The sequence below is a fragment of the Strigops habroptila genome, chromosome Z, assembly GCF_004027225.2.
Source record: "Strigops habroptila isolate Jane chromosome Z, bStrHab1.2.pri, whole genome shotgun sequence".
NCBI classification, from domain to species: Eukaryota; Metazoa; Chordata; class Aves; order Psittaciformes; family Psittacidae; genus Strigops; species Strigops habroptila.
The window spans coordinates 91,255,797-91,283,449 of record NC_044302.2 but is presented as its reverse complement, the minus strand read 5'-3'; the positions used below and the strand labels follow the sequence as shown (position 1 = coordinate 91,283,449).

The 27,653-nt window shown below is 41.3% G+C and overlaps 1 protein-coding gene across 11 annotated transcripts in view; it reads left to right on the top strand.

Annotated features, from left to right (window-relative positions):
• Positions 1-27,653, top strand: part of UNC13B (unc-13 homolog B) — a 212,451-nt gene that overhangs the window by 128,281 nt on the left and 56,517 nt on the right. For 7 of the 11 annotated variants that reach the window (XM_030512440.2, XM_030512437.2, XM_030512439.1 and 4 more), the window contains 10 exons: positions 302-380; positions 1,132-1,137; positions 2,106-2,180; positions 2,685-2,904; positions 11,319-11,546; positions 11,840-11,981; positions 21,295-21,464; positions 22,347-22,462; positions 24,302-24,465; positions 27,124-27,274. In XM_030512440.2, coding sequence (XP_030368300.1) covers positions 302-380; positions 1,132-1,137; positions 2,106-2,180; positions 2,685-2,904; positions 11,319-11,546; positions 11,840-11,981; positions 21,295-21,464; positions 22,347-22,462; positions 24,302-24,465; positions 27,124-27,274 — 1,351 coding nt within the window. The remainder of the gene's footprint in view (positions 1-301; positions 381-1,131; positions 1,138-2,105; positions 2,181-2,684; positions 2,905-11,318; positions 11,547-11,839; positions 11,982-21,294; positions 21,465-22,346; positions 22,463-24,301; positions 24,466-27,123; positions 27,275-27,653) is intronic. The other 4 variants (XM_030512441.2, XM_030512438.2, XM_030512432.1 and 1 more) reach the window with 1 other exon arrangement.

Genomic DNA, 27,653 nt, shown 5'->3' with positions numbered 1-27,653 from the left:
GTAAGTATTTTTGCCAGATCTGTAACTCTGAAGCACTGGTGGTCTTGCAAGCACATGCCCAGCCTACTCTGACCTAGCTCAGACCTCAGAAGTGAAAATAGGAAAACGAGCTTTTTCAAGTGTGTTAACAACCTTGGTTTATTTTCGAATTGCATTTGCAGTGAACTGATTCTTCCCATTCTCATCGACTATGATATTATCAAGGAGACTGATGTTTTAAGGAAACTTTTTTGTCATCTCTTTACTGTCTCTCACTACTGGTGAGATTTTTAATCTTTTTTTCCTTGTCCTGAATTTCCAGGCCTGCAGGTGGTCTCTATGGCATCGATAGCATGCCCGATCTGCGCAAAAAAAAGCCAATTCCACTTGTCAGTGATCTGGTAAGAGATTTGTTTTTCTTTAGCCACACAACCGATTTTGACATATGGTAACATTCATTGTCACTTAAGAAGCTGAAGGTTTCCTGTTTTGTTAAATTATTTCTTCCACTAAAGACTTAGAAGTTGGGCTTGGAAAAAAGTCAGTGAGAACAAGCTACGGTTTTGTAGACAGTTTCATTCATTTGGCAGAATTAAGATATTTTTCATGTTCTTTTTATTCTACACAGAATATTTGATTATTTTTAGGGCTGCGTTATTTTAAAACGTTTTTCTAAAAATCACATGCTTTAGTGAAATTTCTAATGTCCATGTGAGGTTTGTCAACTTACCAGAAGGTTGGAATTTCAGAGGATAGATAAACGAGCATATGTGCTTGAATTTTTAAAGCTATTTGCAGTATTGCCAGTAGGCTTCTGCACTGAGGAAGCAAAAGAACCAAGCGAGTAATGAGGACAAGTTTCATATGCTTGTGCGATGCGGTGAAATAAGGCTTCTGCAGGACAAATGGTTTTCTGTTGGCTGTGTTCAGTACACGTAGCAATTTCATATGTGAGAGAAATGCTGTAACAGCTGAAAGACCAAAGTTTCTATATCCTGTAATTCGTGTGAAAAGGTGCATGCAATTCTTCTGCCAGCTTACGCATGGGAAAATTAATACATGTCTTACCAACTGGTTATATCTTAAATCTTTGCAATAATGGCATTAACTTGTGTTACTTCCTTTGTATGCTTTCATTCTCTCTCTCCACAGGCCATGGTAAGTGGAGCTAACAACTATCCACCAAGTCTTCGCCAAAACAAAAATCGTTTTACCTTATTTTCCCTGCATTTCTTTGCTTTTTATTTTGTACCTGCAGTATTGCAGTGCATGTATATGTTAGCACTCGGTTCTGCCCATCACTGATCAAATGAACTTCTGCTGTTTGTCTTCAAACAGCATAAAGCAGAGCATAAACAGAGGTTTCTGATAGGGTTAGATGATTTCGAAGCAGATGTTGCTAACTTGAATTTCCTTCTCTGCCTTCATCAAACTGGAATGGCTTGCTGAAGAAATCCTTTACATGCCAGTGTGAGGTGCTGTGAAGGCACTGCCCTGTGCTGTCCACGGCTGCAGAACTTCATGTTGGCATGATGTGAAAGAAGCGTTTTTGAGAGGAAAATGTTGTTCATTGTGTTCAGTGATGGCCAATGAATGTGATACACCAGCACATTCAAACCTGTGCTCCCAACCCACTCTGTTCTGTTGTTACCCTGTATATTTATAACCCTTTCACTGTCATGTTTGGGGGTGTTGTGCGTGTTGTAAGACTGATGAAATAATCTCCTTCTGGATATGAATCAAGTTAGATATAGAAGACTGAGCCCCATGTAGTGGCCTTAGTCAATAACAGAACTACCATTGCTGCCAGAACATAGAAGAGGAGATGTGAACCAAGGTTTCATTAACAGTTCTTGACAGAGAAAAACAAAATTTTACCTGAGTGTAAATGATGTTGTTGGCAACTGTTGGCAGTTGTGGGCAGATGGAAGCAAGTTAGAGACCTTTCAGAGTATGCACTTGACTCTTCTAAGATGTGAGCTATCATTTAAGAAACCAACTTGAATGTGACAGACTGATGGTTTGGTGTCTGGTGTGACAGAGTCCCTTTGGTCACATCTCTGGGCAGGTATTGCCAGTGCACTTCTGAATACTAGTGGTGAATAACAAACTTTCTTCCTTCTTAGTCACTGGTTCAGTCCCGGAAAGCCGGAATTACCTCAGCAATGGCCACTAGAACATCTCTCAAAGATGAAGAGCTGGTAAGTGGGAGAATTGCTTGGCTCCTGTTAGCTTTTAGTAAGCACGTTGAGGAAGTGTGGCACTCTGGGATGCAGAGCCAGGTTCACAGGTGTCTAAAAATATAGATTCAAAGCTTCTTGTATCATTTGTTTAAAGAAACCAAACATTGTAAAAAATAACATTTACTGTCTCAATATGATCCTGAAAAATGTAAACTTACTATTTCCTTCTGCAGTATCTGCCATGGGGGACAGTGAGTGAAGTTTACTTTACACAAGATATTCTTTATCCACAAACATTAATTCTTTTCTTCTATTTCCTCCACTTTTTTAAATATCTGGAGAAACATTTTTGGAAGGGTGTCCTCTGCTGCTGCTTGTAAAAGTTTGATAAATTTGGCTACCTCAAGTGTGTAGATTTATTGCACTGCTCATGTCTTTCCCCTTGTAACTTCTGTGTTAACCAGCAAAAATAGGTTCAGTAACCTTCCTGGATGTTGTTTTATGTATGCCCTTGCCTTTCAGAAATCTCATGTCTATAAGAAGACCTTGCAAGCCTTAATTTACCCTATCTCTTGTACAACCCCGCACAACTTTGAGGTGTGGACAGCCACAACCCCTACCTACTGCTATGAATGTGAGGGGCTGCTGTGGGGTATTGCACGGCAGGGAATGCGCTGCGGAGAATGTGGAGTCAAGTGCCATGAGAAGTGCCAAGACTTGCTCAACGCTGACTGCTTACAGAGTGAGTAGTGTCCAGTGGAGTGCAGCTGTTCCAAAAGTGGGACCAGAGCTTTTCTAAGTGTATAAATGATCCCTCAGGGATAAGAGAAGCTGCATTTGTTCAAATGACTGTATTTTCTTGAAAGGTGTCATTGGGCTAAACTTACCCCCACTGCCCTGTGGACACAGGCAGCTCTACTGAGGCTGGAGGACTTCTTTACAACATCATGCTTGGTGTGCTTTAAAAGAAGGTTTAATTCTTGACTTTTCACTCTTTCTTTGTTTTAACTCATGTAACTTTTAATCTCTCTGTGTCAGCTCAAGTGGTGTGTTTGCTAACATACGCTGCCTGGAAGAGAGGCAGTGAGTGAACAGGGTACTAGGCTGGGTACTCTGACTTTCATTTTGTCCCTCCTGCCCTGGTATCCTGGTCAGGTTGCTTGTTTCAACCATGAGTCTATTACACTGTTCTAAGCTCTGAAGAGCAGCATTGGGTTCCTGCTTAGGGGATAGAGTGCATAGGACTTAGCTTGGATTCTCTGTACCAAGTGCAGGTTGGGAAGGCATTTTGTCTTTTTAACAGTAAGGTCTCATGGCTGAATCACTTTGTAGACCTGCGTCTGAGTTAGCAGAGGTGCTGGGGCAGATAGGAAGGTGTTGTTTGAGCATATGGACAGTATTTTGTCTTTCTACTAGATTTTCTGTTTATTTGATTGGTTTTTTTTTTCCTGCAGTGTTGAACACCTAAGCCCTTTCTTTACAGAAGAGCTCTTCAAAGAGCTGGAACTTTGCAGAATAAATGAGACCTTACACGAACAATGGAGAAATTTAAAAAGAATTCAATTAAAGAAAAAAAAATAAAGAGGGAAATATTACTAATTTAGGCATCTGGTTGGACCCAGTTATTTTTATTTCTTGAGAAAAGTTTCTTAATTTGCTCTCAAATTCATGTTCTTGCTTGAGAGCAAAATATCTCAGTCTAAATGGAATATAAATTTCTGCCATATGTGTTAAATCTTGAGTAGGAATGTGGGGCTGTTTCTGTTCACTCTGGATTTTCTTAGCATTATAGCTTGATGGACTATGTCTAAGAAATCAGAAAAGTTTATGAAGTACAAACAGATTTATTGCAAATCCATGTCAGCAATTATAGGAATATAAACAGATCTTGTATCTGCCTCAGGCTCTAGCTGTTCAGGAAAACCAGGCTGGCTGATCTAGCAAGGGTATTTTTCCTTATGGCTTATCTTAAAACCCCAAATGGATATTTTTGTGCTTTATTTTTGATATGAGCAGAGTTTTAAATCAGTCATAGTTAGGGGCTATTTGCAGTGGCTTACTTGTCAGACACAGCTGATACTGGTGAAAAATCTCTGTTCCTCAGTTGCTCCGTGTTTGTGGATTTGTCTTTGAGGGTTCCAAGGTGATCTTTACAGTTTACGGCATTCAGGTAATTGCATCATTGACACTTTTGCTTTGTTGCGACCTTTTTATGACTAAGCAAGGGTTGCTGTGTTGCATTTGGTTCAGGGGGATGTAGTTAAGTCATAACGATTTCTTTTGACACAACTTCATGAAGAGGATCAGTTAGACTGAGGATAACTTTATTTGTTTCTGGATTTTACCAGAACCCTCTGCTAACTGGTGATTTTCAGTATTTGAGATGAAAAACTGCTGACATGTACATCCAGGCATGCATGTCCATGATGTTACAATACTGAAATGAAGTTGTGTTGTCTCAGTATGGTGAAAATCCTATGGAGAACAGAGGAAAATTAGATTTGCACCAGCAGCAGCAGTGAGTAAACAGCCGCAAAGCTGTTGTACAGAGCAGAGGCCATGAAGTTGAAAACAATAGAAGAAAAACTGAATTTAAGAAACAGCTAATGACTAAGAGAAACTATATTCCTGCAGAGGACAACTGTGGTGATCCATGCTCAAGAACGGAGATGTCAGATGTGGATGAGTACTGGAGAAAGTTCAATGGTAATGGGGAAAGTATGAGAATGTCTTGAGAGAGGATAGTATGAGTTTGTTAATCTTTCAAAAGAGAGGCTTGGCAGCGTGGAACAGGAGAAGGACAGGAATGATGCTGCTTAAAACAAGTACAAATAGAAAATAGTCCTATCATGTCTGTCCCAATAGAGTATTTCTAAAAGGATATTGTGGAGCCTAAGGCCGAGGTGTAAGACGTGTGTGGAGCTCATATGACTCTGGCTTATACTGGCTTACAGCTATCCATGGCCTAAAGCCTTTCTGAGCAGTAGTTCCTAAGTTTAAGAGCTGGCAGTGATGGCTCTCTGAATTGATTTAATCCTTGTTTGAACCTGTTTATGTCTGAACCATGTTGGGGAAGAGGGAGATAAGCAGCAGTGAGGAAGATGGTCTGTTTGAGCTTACTGTTTACAGAAGAAAAAAATTGAATAAATTTGCTGTAACAAAATTAAAGGTGGAAGTAGAAGACAACTTCAGTGATGGGAACAGAGAGTTTCTGGAACAGCCTGTGAAGAATAACCATGGGGGCAGGTTTTCTAGTCTCTGGTTGGAATTACATAAACTTATGCAATGGGCTGTGGGATGTGATGATGGCAGAAGTCGGCACTTTTCTATGGAACAGAAGTAACAACTGGAAATGACTCTATTTCTCTATATAGTAAAGCATTAGATAAGAACTTGGGTTTTGATTCAGGGGATTGCAGATGTTTGCTTTGCACGTTTCCTTTCAAAATGAAAACACAAGATACTTCAGCGTCCAGAGTTAGAGAAATGGAGAGGAAACAACTGAGAGTACGTTGGGCTCAAAACTTGTGAAGCATGCAAAAACCAAACAAAAAACAAACAAAAACTTTACTTACTGTGTTATTTTAAACTGTCCACCATCAGAATAGGGAAGATACAGAGACTGTAAGCCAGGGCTCTGTGGGGTACCTGAAGTGAGTGTAGTGGGTATCATTATCTGAGGTAGAGATGTCAAGGAAACTGAAGGTGGTAACTGGGTAATTAGAAGACAGAGAGGGCAGAGGAGAGATAGTGCTGGGAAATTAAGATGATGGTGGGGCCAATATGTGGATGTATTTCTGGGCTGGAAAAATATGTTATTGATACTAGAAGTCTATTAAAAGGCTTTTTCAGGCAACTGTGTTCTTTGCGTTGGCATGCTCCAGCTAAAATCCTTCTAACCAGGCCAGAAGAAAATGGAAAAACTATTTTAATTTTTATATGTTTTAAGGACATAGGCTGTGCTTGAGGAATGAGAAACAGGGTTTTCTGGAGAACAAGCAGCAGTTTAGAGATCCAATAAATTCAAGACTGAACTTTCAGTATACTGAACTCAGCAGGGATTTTTTCCTAACAGAAGCTTTATTATTGCTGTCAGTGAGAAAAAACCACACACCATTCTCAGGACATCTTCACTTAGGTCTATTTAAGGCTTCCACAAAATGTTACACTGGAATAAAAGGAATTTTCAGGCTGTTAACAAATACAAATCTATTGATTAGACCTTGATGCCCCCGGATATGTCTTCACTTCAGTCTGTGTAAGTCTTGCAGAATATGTTGCGTTGTAGTAAGATGAATTTTCAGGCTGCTCACAAGTACAGTACCGTTGTCTTAATGCCTTAAAATGTTGGGCAGGCACCTGGGGTTTTGTTCATTATTATCAGAATGTGCTGTTTATCCATCTTCTATCCTTCAGTGCCTTTCTAAGGGAGATAAAAGGATCTCTTTTCCAAATTCTGTTATAATTAAGCCTCGTTATTTCTTATGATGGTGTTTTTCTTAACCTCTACATTTTGAAGAAACTGGTTATTCTGATACAGTCAACAAGTGTATGGGACTGCAGTGATGAAACACTCAAATTCAGCGATGCTTTGTTGCAATTTTGAATCAAAATCCATTTGCAGACTGATTCAGCAGTTCCATGAATTGGCAGTGCCTGAAGTGCAGTAAGCTGGAATCTGCTGTGGCGTGTGTACTGCAGCCATCTAGTTTATGGCTCTATTGGCACAAGGTTGTTTCTCTGAGGATGTTTCTTTAGTGTAGGTACTTAGAAGATACTAATCTGATTATGAGATGCTTACCTTTTTAGCCTTCTGCTATTCCTGGAGGTACTCAAAGCCTCTGCTGCATGGGTGCACTTCCTTTCTTGCTTGGTTGAAACTGGATGGTGGGATGGTCTTTAAAGTCCCACACACAAAGCTGATGAAAAAAGAGAGCTTTTATCCCTTGCCTTGAGCACTGGTTAGTACTAACTAAAATACAATGGGTTGGGCAATGTTGGTGTCAAAGGAAGAGTAAAGCAGAGGATGGGTGTGTTGGATACCAAGGAACAGATGTAGAAAAATAAGCAGAATTATGAAGAGGGTGGAAGGGAAGGACGTTATGCTAGCGTGATCATAGTGAAAGGGGCCTGTACAGTTCTGGGCCAGCATTTGAAGAGCTACAGTAATTCACTTCTGCATGTGTTTCTTGGTTTCTTTTTGTAGTGATGCTAATCTAGTCCCTGGTAGATTACAGTTAAACCTGAGAAAAGAAACTGCCCTGGGATATCAGAATCTGGTCCTCCAGACATCTTGACAATGAGGAGATGAGATCTCAAGCTTTAAACTACTGTTGAACAGGAAATCTGTGTTGTGAGTGTGATTAGCCATATGTCTTTATTAGTGCTTTTTTATGCTGTGCTAGAGCAACAAACCTTGTAGAATTTCACACGAGCTATTAGGGCTGCATTACTGAATGTCCCGCTTTCAGTATTGTCTTGGCTTGGTTCACCTCTGGAGTTGTTCAGTGCTTTTTGACTCAAGACTGGAAGTCAGGTATGTTTGTTGCTTTTTGGGTAAGAAACTTGTGTGTATGGTACTCTGAATTCAAAGACTGCAATCCAGAGACTGGCTCAATGAGTGGACTGTTAGTGAGACCAAATCAGCTACTCCTGAGATAATCATCTTGGCTTCTGTGTTGAGTGATGATGAGGCACCATGGTGATGAACACTTGTTTGCTCCCAGAATCCTATGCAGGAAAATATTTGCACAGAAGGAGGAAGGATACCTTTATTTGAAACTTGAATATCTATTTTAAGTTTCAGGAATATATAATTTCTAAGCATTATCTGCCTACTGAACAGCTGTCTTCTATCCTGCCAGTGTTGCATTCTTGACTTTTTCCTGTTAAAGCACAGGATACCGGCATTGGTAGTTTACTAATAGCTATATCGATACAATTCCCAATGTAGACATGTTTGCTTTCTGTTTCCAGTCATAAATTGACTTATAATTCAGGCCTAGAGAAGAGAGAAGGAAGGTGCAGTACCATTTGTATGATGTTGTACACAGCACCTCTATATTCCCATGCCTTTCTATTGCCATTTGCAGGACTACAAGAAAAGCTGATCCGCTGTCCAAACCCCGCTTTTTGTAGCGGGATAAATAGGATCCAAAGCCAGCGGCAGGAAAAGCACCCTCTGCCATGCAATATAGTGACATACTTTGGGTTTATATCACATACATCATAGGTAATTAGTCCCCCAGTGGATGTTTTGGAATCTCTGGAGGTTTTGTGCCAGCAAGCAGGTGTTAAAATTAAGAAAGAGTGTGTTATTGAGGCAGAGAGTTTCTCTGTTCTTTATTAGTCTGTATTGCTAATTAAGGTGTCTGTCTGATTCTGGCTCTTCCACTGCAGTTCAGGTGCAAACTCTGCAGGGAGAGAGACCTTCCCCAGGGAAGGAATAATGGAGCCTTCTTATCTGTGCAAGTTGTCTGGGCAAAGTTGGGGAGAAGCATGGATGGAGGTGGGGGATTTCCTCTGAAAGTCAGGAGGCAGAGCCAAGCCTTAGAGCTGAATAAAGAGAGGAATCTCTTGGGGTCTATGTGACACGGCTCACACATTCTGCAACCCCGCATGCTGGGAACTGCTGCTAGCCTTGCAGAGGGATGCATTATGCAAGGTTTCTGGAGGTGGTGGAGATGTTAAATATGGTTTTAACTAGAATTCCTCCATTTGCCCAAGTTTGTGTTCTAAAGCATCATTTGAAACTCCTGGAATGCTTGCATTAAGGCAGTAACGCAGACCATGTTATCCCAGAATTGTGATAACTCTTGTTCCATCTCAGTGATGAGCAATGAAACATTTATATTTGCAAGCTGCTTGTCTAGTAAGTTATTTAGAAAATGGTTCTGAAGTAGAGCACTCTGCTCATGCATAAACAACATAAGCTCTTAATGTTTGAATTTCTGCATGTTGTTAGTTTCCTTAGAGTCAGAAAGGTCGGGGCAGAGTTGGTGTGTTTGGATCATGACAGATTGCAGAATTCCAGCTAGGAAAGGCGAATTATTCAGCTTAGCCTTTCCTGATTTCCCCAAAATTTTCTGTAGTTCTGCATGTAATTCAGAGTCCACCTCCATCCCTAGAAGACCTAGTTCTGTTAAAGCTGAATAGCACTTCTTATCTAAAGTTCAAAGTATAGCCTCTGGTATCATTTCAGTTTCCCGTTTCTTTAATAAATGTTGGGTCTACAGCTGGATGATTGCCTGATACAAGACATCACTTTGGGTGGTGCTAGTTCTTCATCACCAGTGAGTAGAGACAGCAGGGACTGTGTAATTAATTCCCATATTTTTATTTCATCTTAAGCCAACAATAGGCAACTCTGGAGCACATACATTTTATTGTACTAAATGAAATACTGAACATCAAGCCTTTAGAAAGTAAAATGAAAAAAATAATCAGGTAATGTGAAGTTACATCTTATTTTATACCGAGGTCTTTAATAGCATGCCTGGGTATGCAGTGTCCTTAATGAACTTCTGTAACTTCAGCAGTCACAGCCTGTTCCAAACTGTGGCATTTTTTTCTTTTTGGTTTGGATGGTGGAAGTTATAATTGAGTTTTGTTTCTTTATTGAAGTGAGTTTAGTAACGGTGAAAGGTGTTAGATTGAAGGCCCTAGAAATGGATGTCTTCAGGCACCGTTAGTCACTGGGCACCCTGTTGAGCCTGCTAACAAGGTTGCCTGTTAACGTTGTGCTGCTGGGGGTCCTTTATCTGTGTTCGTAGACCTTTATTCACATTTGGTCACTACCTGCTGAAACTGTTTCATATGCAAAACTTACATTAAAGGTGCTGCAGATAGCATATTTGCCCATTTCTTCCAGAAGAAAACAGCTTTATATATCTTTGTGATTGATGCCTCTCTTTGTACACACTTGCACGTGCTTCAGTACGTATTTTTAAGGTGATTTAATATTTGGTGAACACCTGGATGGAAATAATTTTTCTAGGAAAAAGCTTACTTTAATTAAACTATCCCAGAGAAGAAAACCAAGCAAAAGCGTATGAAACTAAACAGAAATATTACGATCAAATGTGTTCACAGAACATTTGTATTGGTTTAACTTAATCTGATTTAAGATCATAGTTTGAAATTGCTGCAGACTGCATGTAGAGAGACTGTGTGCAATCTTGAGTTCCTGCTTTTCATTTCACACCCCAGTCTGCCCTCTTAGCTCTTGTCAGTGCTTTCATTAGCTGTCAGTGGCTGAATTCTGACAGCAAACATGACTGTATGAATTGAGTAGGGATAGTTGGTTGGGGGAGCATTCTTACATCTTATATGAACTTTAAATTTTGTGAGAGGTATGCAAGTGACCAGAGGCCTCTCTCTTTCCAGATACAGTTGACTACCTACATAGTAGGTAGTCCCTATGCTTTGCTCTTGTGTATCCAGCTGGGTGCCGTACTAGTGCTTATGATGACCAAAGTTTTTAACTATTGAATTTACTACCTTATATTTATTTGTTATAGTTACTATGTCTCTGGCTTGGTGTCTGATCCAAACAGGGTAGTTCCAGGCAGAATGGGACATAGATTGTGCAGTGACTCTTTGCTGAGTGGGGAGTCATGTGGCACACACATCAGTAGGAAATGCTGACCATGTCGGCCCATCTGAACTTCTGCTCTTCCATGGTGCTGAGATGCAGTAGACAAGCTCATAGCTACTGTTTGTACTGGAGGTCCAATGTTGTCTTCTTAGCACTTGCCAAGCAGGGATTTATTTATTCAAAACAGGATGATAAGAGGAGGAGGCATGCTGATGTCTGCTGTTAAAGAAAGAACCTAATTTCTGGGTCTTCCTCATTAACACCCTTAGTGCAAGGGTATTACACTAAGGCCTGTTGTCAGGAGAGAACCTGGTCCCAGTTTATAGAAGAATCTGGGCATTTCCCTTCCATTATACCCTCCCAGCACTGAGTGGTCCAGATTCTCTTCTGGAGAATAGAACCCCCCCCATGTTGAAATGGGGGGGTTCTAACTGCAAAAGTCAACAGCAATAGCCATCATGAGGAGGGTAACTCATGGCCTTGATCTTCCATCCAGATTCAGTGAAACATGACTTGGTATTTGTCTTTCTGATGAGTGTTGTGTACTTTCTGGTACACAGGAGCAGCAGAGAAGAGCTCGAAGCATGGAGCTGAAGACCGAACCCAGAATTTCATCATGGCAATGAAGGATCGCATGAAAATCCGGGAGCGGAACAAGCCAGAGATCTTTGACTTGATTAGAGATGTATTCTGTGAGAGCAAATTGACACATGCTCAGCAGATGAAGACAGTGAAGCAGAGCGTGCTTGATGGCACCTCAAAATGGTCAGCAAAGATCACAATCACAGGTGAGTGATGGACGCATGGGTTCTCTTGGCCTCGCTTGGGAGGCACAGACAGGAGAGAGTTGGTGCGAAGCTAGAGAAAACAGAGAGAAAGGGCTTGTCTGACCTGTGTCTGTTTCTGCTCCGTGTATGGTAACAGGTGAAGATGCTCCTAGCGCAGACACTGTAGTGTACCATGAGCTGCGGATCATCACAAAAGCTCTCATGAATTATATTCCTGTTCGTCTGGCGCTGCTTCATGTGTGGACACATTGTCTTGTTGCATGGTGGTGGTAACACCTGTCTTTTTCTTCCAGTGCTGTGTGCTCAGGGTCTGCAGGCCAAAGACAAGACTGGGTCCAGTGATCCATATGTAACCGTTCAAGTGGGTAAAACAAAGAAGAGGACAAAAACGATTTTTGGGAATCTGAACCCTGTATGGGAAGAGAAGTTTTACTTGTAAGTGCTCTTACAATGACTCTCAGCCCCATTTTGCCTCTTTGTACCATCTATGTCTTCTCTGTCAGTGTGTGTTCCCGCATCATCTGTAATGTATGATGGTTTTTATTTCATTGTGTGTGTGCGACTGGAGGGTCGATGTCTTTAACAACGTACGTAGTGCATACCTGTCTATCTCATCTGTCTTCTGTATTTATAAATGGTTTGCTCTGTGAACAGTTTTATATTGATGTTTCTAGAGAAAGCTAAAGAGAAAGGAAAATCTTTAACTTGGGGACTTTTGTGTGTGGTAAATAGACATACTTTCAAAATTCTTTGTAATATAAAGGAGTAAAGTTTGTATAAAAGACTAAGTAAACTTCCCGTGACTTACTTCTGTGATTTGCTATTGGTGTTTGAGGTTAAAGATAGTTAGTTGTCTGATACTTGGCTGTGACACTACCAGTCTCCCCTTTCAGCTCTGGAAAATCAATGTAGCAGTAATTCAAGGGATTATCTGCTTTCAAGATGAGCAATGCATCCATGTCTGAATTGAAAGCAAAGGCCGGAGGCACAATTCTTTATGTATCAACTACTCTCGGAACACTGAAGAATGTACTATTCCATCCTACTTTTATTGAATAAGTAAACAATAACCTCAGTTTATCATTGAACATGTTACAAAGCAAAATCGAGACATGAAATCCAGCAAGCATTTTCTAAAGATTCTGGATGATCTCATTTAACCTCAAACATCTTTATTTCCTTTAACATGTAAGCTCTTCCCTTGTATCTTCTCTCTTTTTCCTTTTTTTAATTCCTAAACTGCTTGAGGGGGAGCTGTCTGTGCAAACTGAAATTTGTTTGTGTTTTAAAATGGGGCTTACATCAGCCCAGCTTTGTCTTTACAATGTACAGTAAAAACAAGATTATTTTTAAAGCCGTTTTGAACTACTAATTAACGTCAGAAGAATCTTGGTGCTATTTTGAGTAAGTAAACTCTTGACTTTATTCTTAGTTTAATCCAAGGTAACATTACTGCTTGGTAAGTAGTAAGTATGCTTAGGTGCCATTTGGATAACTCCAGTCACAATAGCAGTAAGTCTAAGTGGGAGCCTTAAGGACCTTGATTTGCCATGCCAAGTAGTTACCATGGTATTTGCAGTGTGTTCCCTTCTAATTTTAGGAGCTTCAACAAATACTGTGTTTAAAGATAGATAGCACAACGTGATAAATGTCACAGTTTTAACGGTGCCACTGTTTAGATCTTATCGCCATGTCTGTGATTCAGCAGATAATATGCTGTTGGGCATTAGGAGTTGATGCGAGTTGATGCTACTTACTTTCTTGCCTGTGTCTAGGTGGTTGTTTTGATTGCCTTGGAATAGCAGGAGGTGATGAAGGAAATGAGCACGGTGTCCAGGTTGATGGCAGGATTGATTCCATTCAGTACTGGAGTCAATCTGTTGTTTCGTTACTTGATGTCAAAGCTCACCTTATGCTGGATGAGGAAAATCATTTAGATGTGTATGCAGCAGTGGTCTTTTACACGCCCATCTTCCTTTTATACATTTATGGCTCTTTTTTCAGCCTACAACTCGTAAAATTTCTGAAATTTTCTACCCCATAATTATATGGAAATCACATATGCAGGCCCCAAAATACCCATTACATGCTAAGCTTTTTTTAGAAGAGATTGTCAGGACAATCAAGAGATTGTCAAATTTAAAGGGGGGTGTGTGTGTTTGATTCTTAGAATGAAGTTAATTTGTTATAGTGAGAAAAATGTGTGCTGGTAGTTATTGAAAGCCTACCTTGCGGTAGACATGTGAAAAACCTGGTGTTCAAAATGCTTAAATATTTCAATGGGTGCAAGATATGTGGGTAGAGAGAAGTCAGGTCACTAACTAATGTGTGTGTTGTTAGCAATTGCTGTTCCTTTTCTGTTTGGCTTGGTGGAGAAACTTGTTTGTAGCTGCTGCTCATTAGGTGCCCAGTGTCTTTTATACAATCACGATTTCAGTGTCTTTTCAAAGGTTGGATATAGAGCCAGAAATCTGTGTGCATCAGTCATTATAATTATAGCATTATTACTGTAATCCATGGCATGAATTGAGGCAGACCGTGCAAGGCTGAGTGATATAATTCTTTCTACAGACTCAGTAAAGTTTATTAAAAGCAGCTTAAATAAGGTTTAAAGTTTCCGAGGCTGTAGTAGCCTATTTCAAATAGTTTCTCTGTGCTTATTTACAATGATGGATGGAAAAGTGTATTAACTTAAATACTTCTCCTTAAATATGACTTTGTTCTTTTTCTACATATTTTCAGAAAAAAATGTTTTGGTAGGCTTGACCCAATTCGGAAGTCCACATTTAGAACCGTATTTTAGAAAAGGCAAGGTTGAAAACACTTTGGGTTTCCGTTATAAGTGCTAGTTAAATCATTACTGGCCTCTGTAACGGTAGGCATCTACTTAGATTAATGACCGGTTCTTGGAGCATATTCACGTTGTTTGGGCAAGTGGTTTGCAGGTCCTGTTTCTTTCTGAAAATGATCTCTTTGTGTATTTACATCTTTAGCTGTAGGAAATAATTTGTTATAGAGAGTCTTTTGTATCTTTCATTGGAGTTCGAAGGCTTATGAAAATATAAAGGGTTGGTCTTTCTGCTCAGTTCAGATCTTTCAGTTCAAAGTTTTTCAGGCTTGATGCAGAGACTGCATGTGTGATGCTTGGTAGGATGAGGCTTGATGAGGGACTCCAGGCATTGATGGAAGAGATGTTCTATCAGCATGTAGTAATGAAGCCCTGCTTCTCTTGGCTTTACATGTCATTCCCTTTCTGCAGTAAGCCCCGATCCCTTTGCTATTGTTATGATGAGCAGGCTTACAGGTAGCCTCCTTCACTTGCCATGTACAAGTGCCCTTCAACTCTCTTCCCTTGCCTTTAACTCTGGTGGGACAGAAGGCAGCATGTGTCCTGCCTGCAGTTGTTCTGAGTTGTCTGCATCGTTTGGTACATAAGAATCAGGTGGCTGCAGGCTTTCCAGGGATGGCAGCTGGTATGGGATTCTCATCTCACAAAACTTGTCGGAACATCAAAGCTTTCATAACAAGTGTGCAGAACTCCATTTCCTTAGGAAACAACCCTGTAATACTAGAGGGAAGGTATTTTTTGCACTGTTCAGTGTGATTAGAACAGGACATTCCCCATTTAGACATGTTTTAGACTGTCAGTAGAAATTACAGGCTTCTTAGAATCTTTTGTGAAGGCTGAAGCTGAGCATCCATTCGGTTACAATAGCAGACAGTGTTTAGGGAGAATAAACTTGACCTCAGGACAGAGATTCCATTTTAAAGAAAGAGCTCCTTTAAAGGGCTTGTTTGGAGGCTGCTAGTCTGTACCTTGTATTCAGGAAGTGCCGCGGTCTTTAATGACTGAACAGTAGAAGTTACTGGATCCAAACAGGACATTGCTGTTTTTCTTGGCCTAGGTGCAGGATGACTCGTTCATTTTACAGTAATATCTCTTTGAAGTTGTATGGTCTGAGTACAGCTGTGTCTGAAGCTTTGAATGGTGGGTGTGAAATCACTGCCTGGAACAGATTACATCAACACTGAACAGTTTGCAAGAGACATGTTTATTCTCTCTGACTACAGAAGAGTAACTGAGTTAAAATAAATGCGGTGCCTCCTGCTAACAGATAATCAATTTTACTAGGACATGCAGAGCCCCACATGATATACATCCCTGTTAATCCTTTGGGAATGGTGCTATTGCACAGCTAACCACTGGGTTGTCACTCAGAAGCTTCTGTTCAGTTCCTCGGTTTTCCTTTCAGCTGTTGTCAAGCTTGGCATCTTTCAGTTATCTCTGTGGTTATATATGTATGTTCCAGAGCTGTATTTTATACTTCCCCTTCTGGGACCACTGTGTTTATAAATGCCACGGTAACTGTCGCCTCTGCTTCCCTTCACTGCATGGCAGGAGCCATTCAGTTTGTCTTGCTTGCTTTCTTCTCCAGGTACTAAGGTTTCTGAAACTGACACTGCTAAAATCCCAATTGTTTCCCTGCTCAGCTACCAGTGTGAAACTTAAATTTGCATTCAGAGTTGATGCCTTGTGGCAAGCATCTGTTGGGAAGCTGGGTTAATGTAGCTAAGGATGAAACGCTCAGAATCACTTTATCTGCTCTTTGTAGTTAGGAGAGCCGCACCATTAATTTGTCAGCTGGTGTTGTAGCATTGGGTTACAGCAAAATGATTGTACTTGTTCCCCTAAGAAAGAGCTTCATGCTCGTTAGAACAGAAAACTCAATTCTTTGTTCTTAGACAGCAACACCTGGATCTCAGGGCATATGTCTAAGCTACTAAGGATTTTACCTTTGTTCTCTTACCACTCTGATTTTGCCTTTGGTGTTTTCTCCACTGTCCTTTTTTCTCTGTAATAGAAGAATCTTGGTATTGTTTAAAAATTAACCTGTCCTGGGAAGTTTCCTGCCTTCCACTCCCATTGAGGTTGGCCACAACAGAGCTGCCAGTTAGACCCTTCATATGAACCACATCCAAATCTTCCTGCTTTTTCAGCCAGGCCATTTCCCATAGGCAATTTTTTTTCTGCTTGCTCTGTGTCTGTAACTCTTTCCTAAGCTTTCTCATAGTGGTTCCTACAATTAAATCTTTTTCTTATTTTTCAGAAAATAACTTTTTTTTTCTTTTTTTTTTTTTTTTTGAAGCTTTGCTCCTCAGAAGCAAAGATTTCCTCCTAAAATGATCATGCTGCTAATCTGTTCTCTTCTGTGCATTTTCCCACCTTCTGCACTCTCACCCATTATTTCTTCAAGCAGCCCTGCACTTTCTTTCTCTACCATTGCATGAAATGTCCCCTGCGCTGGACTGTGAACTTTACAGGCCCTTCTTGAGAGGTGCATCTGCCGTGGTGCAGAAGGGAAACTGCTCACAGAATATGGCCATATAGATATTCACTAGACTCTTTGAACCATAAATACTTGTTGTCGTATCAAAACTCAGCAAAACTACTTAATTTTCGGCTTGACTGATCTACTTTTAAATCTGCAAAATATTGTTGCTTCCTCTGGTCCCTAACTTCCATTGTTTCTTCTTGTTACATGTACTTATTGCTTTTTGTTTTTATTCGCCTGTCCGCTGTACAAGCCAGGGGCTGTCTTCCACTTTGGAGCTGCCAAACACAGTGGACTTCTGGCTGCATACAAGGCCTCCGGGCTCTGCTGCTCTTCAGGCAGAAAAAAGAAGAAAACAACATATTTTAAGGAAACATCTTTATATAAAATGGCCACATAGAGTGATAGGGATTAGGTATTAGGAAGAAGTTCTTCTCTGTGAGGGTGGTGGGACACTGGTGTAGGTTGCCCAGAGAAGCTGTGGCTGGCCCATCCCTGGCAGTGTTCAAGGCCAGGTTGGACACAGGGGCTTGGAGCAACCTGCTCTAGTGGAAGGTGTCCCTGCCCATCGCAGAGGGTTGGAACTGGATGAGCTTTAAGGCCCCTCCTAACCCAACCATTCTATGACTCTATGTTGGCATTCCACCTCTCTAGTCTGCACAGTGTGTTTTAGAGATGCACAGTCTAGGTCTCAGTGCAGCATTAGTGGAATGAAGCTGAGGGCTGGGGGAGTCCTGCAGGGTCAGTGTTTTGATAACACCTTTGTTGAGATGAGAAATTGATTGGGAAGAAATGTCCATGTGGATGTCATACAAATGGACTTTAATTGCAATTTATTTAATTGCAATTACCAGACTGTCTTCAGGAGTCGTAGGTTCACAAATGTGAACTAACGGTGACAGAAAATTACAGGTTTTCAATTTGGCACTCTCCATGCTTTAAACTTGTGATCTTTACTGCCAGCAAAGATCATTTTGTGAACTGCTGGACACATGGGTTTGTAGTATACCTGTACAAAGGTTCTGCTGTAAGAGATACAAACTTTGCCACAACTTAACAGGGGTTATGTCTTTGGCTTCAGTGTTCCGGTGGAGGTTAAGTAACAATGCTGCAAATGTTAGCACAAGCAGCAAATTATTAGCAGATTCAGCACAAATCTCTTTTTATTTACAGATGGGGAGAGGTCTCAGAAGTAAGAATTTCTTTCTACAGTCCTTTTGGTGGAAGTTGGAGCTAGATTAGAAGGGCAAACTTGCTAACTTCATTGTGGGAGGCACTATAGTGTAAATTCAGCAATTGCTTGTTCTGTTTAGCCACCAATATACCAATTAGCATGTGTGTGGGTATGCTGCTGTGTGAGCAGACCAGAATTAACTACAGCTTCGTGTGCTCGCGTGCTTCCCCTCAGCCCAGTTGATAACTGGGCATGGGAAGAGGCCAGAGTATTGACAGTGCAGGGGACGTGTGTGGGGAGCTGGTGGTTTGGGGTTGGGTGAGGCCATAGGGGAGTGTGACAGAAGAGTTGGAGGTAGAGAGTAGCATAGAGAGCAAGTCAGCAGAACCAGGCTCAGGTGCTTCCACTGCTCCTGCAACCACTGGCTTCAGGCAAAAAAACTTAATGAAAAAAAAACCCTCCACAATTCATTTAATTTTAAGTTTTCTTAAAGATTTGGTGTGCCATTTCTTGAAGTTGTTACTTTATTTGGTAGCTTGAAGTGCAGAAGTAAGTTCCTTATAAAAATGGCACCAATGCAGACATCGGGACAATATGGATATAAAAGAGACAATTTCTGAGCCCTATACAAAGGGAACCTGGTTTCCAGTCTCTTGCACTCTGAAATCGACCTGAAAGCATTTGATATTTTCTTCCTTACAATGGGGTCACAGAGTGATTCTTCTCTGTTCATCCTCTTGGGAAGCTGTGGGAGCTCAGCTGTGGGAGACTGGACAGACGTATGTGCGCACACAGTGACATCAAGCTTCACAGAAATGTAGCAAGAAGTGGGGCAGACATCTTTAGAAATGTTCCAGCTCCTGTATTAATGAAAAGTTTCTAGCAGCAGAGCTTGTTAGCCACAGTCTGTCAGAGTTGTGATTCTGTTACAAATTGGAAGCTATTTCCCATTACTTAGCCTGTAATCACTCATCAAGCCCAAGTCCTCTAGTATTGATGGTGCTGTTTTGGGGTGCTCTCTGAAACGTGAACTGGTGTTGACACAACTGTCTTGCTTCACTGAAAGAACTGTGTTTTATACAGACTTAGATGGTGATGTTTTATGGGTAAGCCAGCAGCCCAAGGCTTTCAGCTGCTGTGAGCCTGTGATAAGACTCACTGTCTGGCATGGGAGCAGCATAAAGAATATGAATTGAGCAGTGTCTTAAAAAAAACAAAGAAAGGTGTGGTAGAATGTAAGGTTTGATTGCTTAGCAAATGCTACTGGAAAGTTTCCTGTAGCCCTTAACAGTGAGTTATGCTGCTGTAGCCAAGTGAAGGATGATAGCCAGCACTCCAGGAGCCTGGTATCATGCACGTGGGACTGGCTAAGGTAGGTTTAGGTCTAAACAATGAATGTTTTCCTAAAGGAAAGAGGTGTTTTCTGTCCATGGTGACAAAGAAACAAGATCAAAGCAGTCCTAACAAAGAACATGTGTGCTAGAGGTGAGGTCTGAAGAAATTGGGTGCTTTCTAAACAGCGTGTGTGCCCATCTGCATTCTTAGGCACCCATGCACTTCTGAACAGTGAGGTACTGACACGATGTACTTCAGTGCACCATGTCAGGAACAGAGGATTTCTTTTACATTCTTATGCTGTGTTGCTGGTAGATATGGCATTGTGCTCAGATAAATTAGAGAACTACAAAAAGCAGCAGTCCAAGTGTTCCCTGCTAGTAAACACTTTCTGCATGGTTTTGTTAAAGGAGGATATCCTTGGAGCAGAGGAGGAGGAAGGGGAGAATAAAGACAGGAGAGAAGCATTGAACCTTCTTTCTTCTGATCTCTAAATAGAGCTTCGATTGTACAGCAAAGGCAGGGAGCAGCAGTGCTTTCTGCCCATGATTGGAGTTGCATGGAATTGCTTCTAAGTTTCTTTGATTAATTCCCAGCTATTCTTCTCTACTGGAAAATTCAATAGTAGCTGCATGGACGTCTGTTAAGCAGTCCTAAATCACAATAATGGCAGTAGGAGCCCAAATAATTTCTAAGTAGAGATCATGCAAATACCAGTCGCTGCCACATCTTACTGACCAGACTTAGCAAATCTCTTCTGACCCATTTCTTCCTTCTCCCTGTTGCTTAGCAACAGATGCAGCATGTTAGTGTTAAAAAGGCTGGAAAACAGGCCTTCAGCACAAGTTGCCTCTTTTCATAGGTTTTATTTCCTTGAGGGCAGACATTTGTAGTGGCTATGAGCATTCAGATTGCTTTATTGTATTCATGCTCTGTAAATGAGCAGAATTCTTATAATAAGGTTCTTCTACCCACTTCTGACATGTGGGAGCCTGTTTGGATCTACAGAAGGTATCTAACACCCAAAAAGAGGGGGAAAGCTGCAAATTCTGCCTGTGCATTGAGCTGATTCAGCAAGCAGTAAACTGCTTTTTTAAAAATGGAAATGTCTTTACTGATCTGCCCAGAGCACAGATCAGTCTGAGCTGTGAATAGTAACCAGAATCAGTTCTAGTAATTAAATACCAACTTTGTAACTACTGTATCCCACCATTTCCTCCCAGGCACAGCCAGTGTTTATATCATCTGATCATAATGTATTGTACATTGATACAGTATTGCTTATGACTATCTTGAAGTAAGAGAGCTAACTCCACCTGGGCTTTTTATCTGTTATTAGAAAACAGCATGAAAGGTGTTTGTCATAGGTCTTGGCTGTACTATCCTAGATATTGCACATCCATAAACACAAGTAGCCTTTAATGCCTACAGCTGAACAGAAGATCATTGATGGGGAGAGCTACTGTAAACCAGTGAGATGTTCATCATCATTTTTGGGGTGTGTATGCTGAGTTTACCCTCCTAGCTATCACTAGGCTTTTCTGGGCTTCACAGCATTGTGAATGAAGAGAATTCCCAAGTTCAGGGAGCTGCTGCCGAGAGTGAGGATGAGCAAAAGAGTCACATAAGCTTAGCAAGTCTGAAGTTGGTGGTTGCAGTCAGGGCAGGGTGCTTCTTCAGCCTGAATCTGAAGTACAGTGTCTATTGTCATGGCAGCATTTAGAGTGCACCTAAATGTTGTTGTTTAGTTTCTATCAGACGTTCCACTTTTGGTAGGCATGGTTTTCATTTTGTTTATGCATCCCTCTACTGTTGGACAAGTGGGTCAAGTGAAATGTGACGCACGTAGCATAAAAACATTGGCTGCATTATGTGGTCTTCAACATGATGTTTGTTTTGTTTGCAGTGAGTGCCATAATTCTTCTGACCGGATCAAGGTGCGAGTATGGGATGAAGATGACGACATCAAGTCTCGTGTCAAGCAGAGACTGAAGCGTGAATCAGATGACTTCCTGGGGCAGACAATCATTGAAGTCCGTACTCTTAGTGGAGAAATGGATGTGTGGTACAACCTTGGTGAGCAGGGCTTTGGGGATGAAAACTTGTCATGTGTTAGTTTGGGAATGTTTGAGAGCACTTGGGTGCATATGGACAGTTTGCAAGAAAGGAAAAAAAAGCTCACGTGATTTCTAGGAGTATATGATGGTGTTGCAGAGCAGCTGCAAGGCTTTGGGCTCAGTTAAAATGAGGAGTGTAACATGTCAGAAGGGGAATGGTTTTTCCCTGTCAGGAAAGTACAGTGGGTAAAATGCTTAGAGCGGGGCTGGATTCCGCCTGTGCTGCAGATATGTTTCCTGTCCTGTGCCTTTTTTTGTGCCAACACAGCATTTTAATAGTCTGTAAGACCTGCAAGTGGACTGCACTGGGCTGGGAAGTTATTGAGACCTTTCTCAGTGACCAAAATAGAACACCGTAGAAAGTACTGGCAAGTAATCAGATGGTGCTGAATTGACAGGTATAGTAATAATCCTAGGAGGTTCAAAATCTTCAGAGGCACAACCAGCAGTTCCCAGGAGGTAAGGACTACGGTGAAGTCAGGAATAAATTCCACATCAGTCAGCCCTGTTCTCAGAAAAGGGATCTGTCCTTGGTGGTTCTAGTTCAGCAGACTGAATCCAAGATCCTATAGCACATTTGCTGTCAGAAAGGCTCTCTTACATCTAGAAGTGTACATAGTTCTAGCTAGGTGTGTCATACTAAGGATGTAACACAGCAGTTGTTTTGCTGATGTCTACTTAATAGCCAATGTTAGAAAAAGTCAGAAAGTTTTCTCCATGGTGACTCTGATCATAAGTTCAGCCTGAGCTTCCAGCAGTTTTTTTCCAGTGTTGTCACCCCAGGATGGCTCTGCTCTGAGTATGAACAATGCATGTAATCGCTGATGATTTTTTCTTTTAGAAAAGCGAACAGATAAGTCTGCGGTGTCTGGGGCTATTCGCCTGCAAATCAGTGTGGAGATCAAAGGCGAGGAGAAGGTGGCTCCATATCATATTCAGTACACTTGCCTTCACGAGGTAAGAAGTGGATTCAGCTCAGTCATCGCCACGTTCCTCCTGTCTCTTGAAGAAGCGATGTTCTGACCTTTCCTTCCTTGAAATGTTTCTCCTTGCACTAGATGAGCTTTCTTTTCCCTGCTATGCAGGCCTAGCACACTGAATCATCAGACCTGCATTTGTCAGGGAGGCAGAGAAGGCTTTAGGCTGTCTCCCCCGCACCAGGGGCTGGCTGGCTCACTCTGTCCCACCGTCACAGCTGTGCTGCTGTCTGGCAGAGATCTGGCGTTGGTCCACAAGTTTAACATGGAGAAACCTCTGAATTTTCTCGAGTGATGTTTTCAGCATGTACTGTACCTATCTGTGACTTTCTTTATGAGTAAATTCTGATCTGGGGAGGGCTTTGGCTCTTGCTGTTGAGTGGTGTGGATACTGGTGTTATAAATTCTTCTGTGCTGCTGCACTGGTGTGTAGCTGTGAACAACTGTTGGGGAATAGAAGATAAGCTGTGGTTACTGACTACTGATCTGTCTTGGGGGGACTGAGCCCGGCAGGCAGTGCTGCACAAGATGGGAGAGATCCAAAGATGACTTGTGAGAAGACAGAAAAACCTGTCTCAGAGTGTCCAGTCTCTCTGTCAAAGAGAAGGCAGGTAGCAGGGTCAGTCTCTAAGTGCCCGAATAAGGAAGAGTAGTCAGATCCCCTTTCACCTGCCATACAAGAGTATCATGAGGTCCAGTGAGGTTTAAGCAAATTCAGATTAGAAAAGAAGGACAGATGTATTGCAGAGAGGAAAGTTCAGCTACAGAACAACATATTTATCCAGTTGTTGGGCTAGATGAGCCCTTTGGTGTCCTCTGGGCTTACAAGGAAACAGACAGATAGGAAGCTTAGAAAAACATCAGTAGGCTTCTTTTAGTAGGCTGTGTTGTGTCCTTCAATACATATTTATTGTTTCTCAATTCAGTGATGGCTTCTGCTTGGTAAGCCATTTCATTTTTTTCCTTCTGAACATGCATGATCACTTGCTGCCCTTTTTTTGCAAATAGGTCTCATTTTAAGTATCACTTCCTTTCCTTTGTGTATCATAATATGAAGATGATTTACACCTAGAATAATTTAATCAGGAAAAATAGTAGTGTAAAGCAGAGTCCTCTAGCTCCTAATAAGATTGTTGGACTTTTGCATTCCTTACTACAGGGAGCCAGCTGTCTGAAAGGCTGATGAATCTCTAAGTGACGTGCATACTCTGCACAACAGTGATAGCTGAAAGCCTTTGCAGTGTTAGATAAAATGAAGGGTTATGTTGAATAATAATGGAAGTGTCTAGTTGGTAGGGGTGATCTTAAGGATGTCCTTTTAAAAAAAGAATAACATTTGTTTGGACTGTTTTGCTGTGTAATAATAGTTACAAAGCCAATATAGAACTGTTACGTCAGCTAGTTTAAATAGCTCATCCATGTTAAGGCATTTCATTCTGAGGACAGAAGTGTGTAGGTTTCAGGAAACTAGTCTGTGATTTCACTGCGTTGAAGCACCTCCTCTGCATCGTTCGCATGCATCATTCATGCATTGTCACATGCACCTCCTCTGCATCATTCACATGCATCGTTCATGCGTTGTCACATGCACCTCCTCTGCATCGTTCACAATGTCTGCTGGGTAAAGTCATAGGTACGCATGCAAAAAAGTCAGCTGGGAGAACTCAAGAAGAAAAGAAATACATATTGGGTAGGGGGGGAAGAAAGAGGTGGGAGAGCAAAGAAATTTGTGTTGGTGACGTCTTCCGAGCAGTTCCAAACTCTTCATGAAACTTGAAGGCTTCAGCGTAGGTAATTTCAATCCTGTTTTGTGTTTCAGAACCTCTTTCACCATCTCACAGATGTGCAAGGGAATGGGGTGGTGAAGATCCCTGATGCCAAAGGAGATGATGCCTGGAAGGTGTATTTTGATGAGACAGCTCAAGAGATCGTGGATGAATTCGCAATGCGTTATGGCATTGAATCAATATACCAGGCCATGACGTAAGAAGTATTTCATGTGGTCTTTAGGGCGGGTAATCAGTGTAACTATCTGATGTGACTGTTAATATTTAGAGGAAGAAGTGTGTTGGTAAAGGAAGGCTTGTCAGTGACAGCTGCTTTTTATGAGGCTTACTGTGCGCGGGGAGAGACTGCCTGTTTCTGAATCACTGGTTTCCTCAAAGCCTAGAAATTAATGTGGAAGTTAAGTGCTGGAATTAAGCATCTATCTGAACAATTTGTGTGCACATCTTTAATTCTAAGAAATTACACTAATTTTGGTAGTGTAAATGACCATATTTTATTATTGATAGCTGAGCCATTTATGGTTTATGACTCAAATCTCCATTTGAGCACTCTCTGTTAATAACATACTGCCCAGGGATCCCACTGGCAATTTCTGATGATGTGAGAAGGGATGAGGTTTTGTGAAATCTTTGTCCAACATGTCTGTTGTGGCAATTGATAAAGTCCTTTGAAGTCACTAATTTTCCAGGTGCTGTTGAAGGCATTTATAGGAAGTTTGTATAATGGAGCCACTGATTTGTCCTCTTTGGAGCTAGGCTAATGCAGTTCTTGATCTTCAAAGAGCATATTCTTCTCACTATATTTTTACTTGGATTTGGGATTAGCCATTCTTCCTCTTAAAGGCTAGTAGTGCTATACTTGGCTCATTTCTTATTTCAAATTAAATATAGCAGACAAACGTGAACTTTTTCATGTTAGAAGCTGAAAATTTTGGGATCCGAGTCCTTGAGTGAAGTATGATCTATAATTATGTCACTTGCAAGCACCTTTTCTGCCTATTGATTTAAACCAAAGTGGAAAAGAAATGGAAGGTAGGTCCAGAGGTTTAGTCCTTGCTTATAGTGGGGCTAAATTGGAAGTTGTAGCAGACTGCTCAGGGCCTCTTTCAGTTTGTTGAAAATTTCCAAGGGTGGAGATTCACCACCTCTTTGGGCTCCAGTCCTCAGGCTGTATTACTCTAGGGAGGAAATCCATGGTTGAAATCCAAATTGGAAAACGCTACTTTGAATTTCCTGTGCTGTAACTGCTGTGTATTGCTGCCTATCTTTTAGTCTTCCCTCTAAAAAGATTTTGTCCTGGCTCAATATTCTCACTAACCCTCTCCTCTCTGCTGGGTAGTCAGGACATTGAGTAGATTCCCACTCCTCACACCTTCTCTTCTTCAAGCTAAACAAAGCCATTTTATATATCTTATCTTTATTTATCAAATGCCTAAATGACCAACTGGTATGTAGGTATTGTGTAGCAAGCTAGTTAACATTCAGGCATCAGTATCATGTTTGTCTGAAATACTGATTTGTGAATTCCTGTGAAATTCTCTCAGTGGAGCTTTTTTGGTTATAATCATTTGAACGTTAACTAGCACAGAAGTTAATGTCTGTGATGAGTCCAAGGGATGGAACCCCTCAGAGGTCTGGAGCACTTTTCCTATCAGGAAAGGCTGAGAGAGCTGGACTTGTTCAACCTGGAGAAGAGAAGGCTCTGGGAAGACCTTAGAGTAGTCTTTCAATACTTAAATGGGGCTTATAAGAAAGATGGGGACAACTTTTTAGCAGAGCCTGTAGTGATAGAACAAGGGTTTTAAACTAAAAGAGGGTAGATTTAGGTGAACTATAAGGAAGAAATTCTTCACTATGAGGGTGGTGAGACAGTTGCACAAGTTGCCCAGAGAAGCTGTGGCTGCCTCATCCCTGGCAGTGTTCAAGGCCAGGGTGGATGGGGCTTGGAGCAACCTGCTCTAGTGGAAGGTGTCCCTGTTCAGTGCTGGGCACCTGGACCAGGTGACCTTTAAAGGTCCCTCCCAACCCAAACTATTCAGTGATTCTTTGAATCCTACAGGGAGAAGGCTACATTTAGAAAGTGGTTCCGAGATTTACTTTGCGACCTCAGTGAGGATTCCTGCTTAAAAAGAACTGCTTAAAAATGCCAACTCTCCTATCTGTTGGGATGAACTTTACTTGCCATGTCCCATAATATCAGACCTCTTAAACTCTGATTTCCCCCCCGCTTATGTCGAACAGATTTTCTTTGATTGTTTAATCATTTCCCAAGCCCAGCCGCTTCTGGCGTAATTTTGATATTTCCTGCAGGAAGGTTCATTGCATTTTAATGAGAACAGTTAAATGGGAAAATGCAAATGAGTGTGCACGTTTCCTGTAGGCTAAGGGGTTAGCCTTAAGGAATCACATATCAGTGCAGCACAGAAATACTAGTGTGTGATCTCGCTGTGCTTGAATGCTTTCCAGTTACTGCTGCCTCATGTTACCTCAGAACCTGTGGCTGCCTCAAGTGGCAGCAAATTATATAGATTTCCTTGTGTCAAGCTCGAGTCTAGGGAATGGATTAGGAACACAGGGTATCACCTAAGTCACAAGCTGTTGGCAAGAAATAGTTGAGAAACTATATTATGGAAAAGGCTGTAGTGAAGGGATTTCTCTTGTTTCAAGCGTATCTGTTGTCTAGATGGCATCTTTCTGAAGACGCTCTGGGATGCTGCAGATTTACAGGAACAGAGGAAACATAGCTTTCATCTGTTCCTGGTGCCAGCCAGAGTAAGGGGGCTATTAAAGGGATAGAGTCAAGTCATGCTACACAAAAGAGACCAGAATGATTTACAGAACTGTCCTTTTGCAGGCATTTTGCATGTCTCTCCTCTAAATACATGTGCCCAGGCGTGCCAGCTGTGATGAGCACCTTACTTGCCAATATCAATGCTTATTATGCGCACACCACTGCCTCCACGAATGTGTCTGCTTCAGATCGCTTTGCAGCCTCCAATTTTGGGGTATGTTTGTGTGTTTGGTGATGTTACAATTGGATTTCTGTAATTTGCCTATGGTCCTTCTGCCTCTCAATAAATAACTAGTTCTGGGTAAAGAATATTAAATATCTGAGGAGTTGGAATCTGTGGAGCTCTTCTAGACTAGACAAAGAGCATGGTTTAATTGTCATCACCATGCATTTTAGATATTAATCAATGTAACTTATTATGATGTTTATTCTTTGTATTCAAATTATACTGGAGCACAGATGGTATAGAATAAGCAAATAGTCTTAAACTCTGCGGGTGATACTGTTGATAAAATATATTATATGGTCTGATCGTTTCAGAACGTTGCTTTAAAAACAGAAACTGGTTTGTGAAAGTACAAAACAAAAAATGT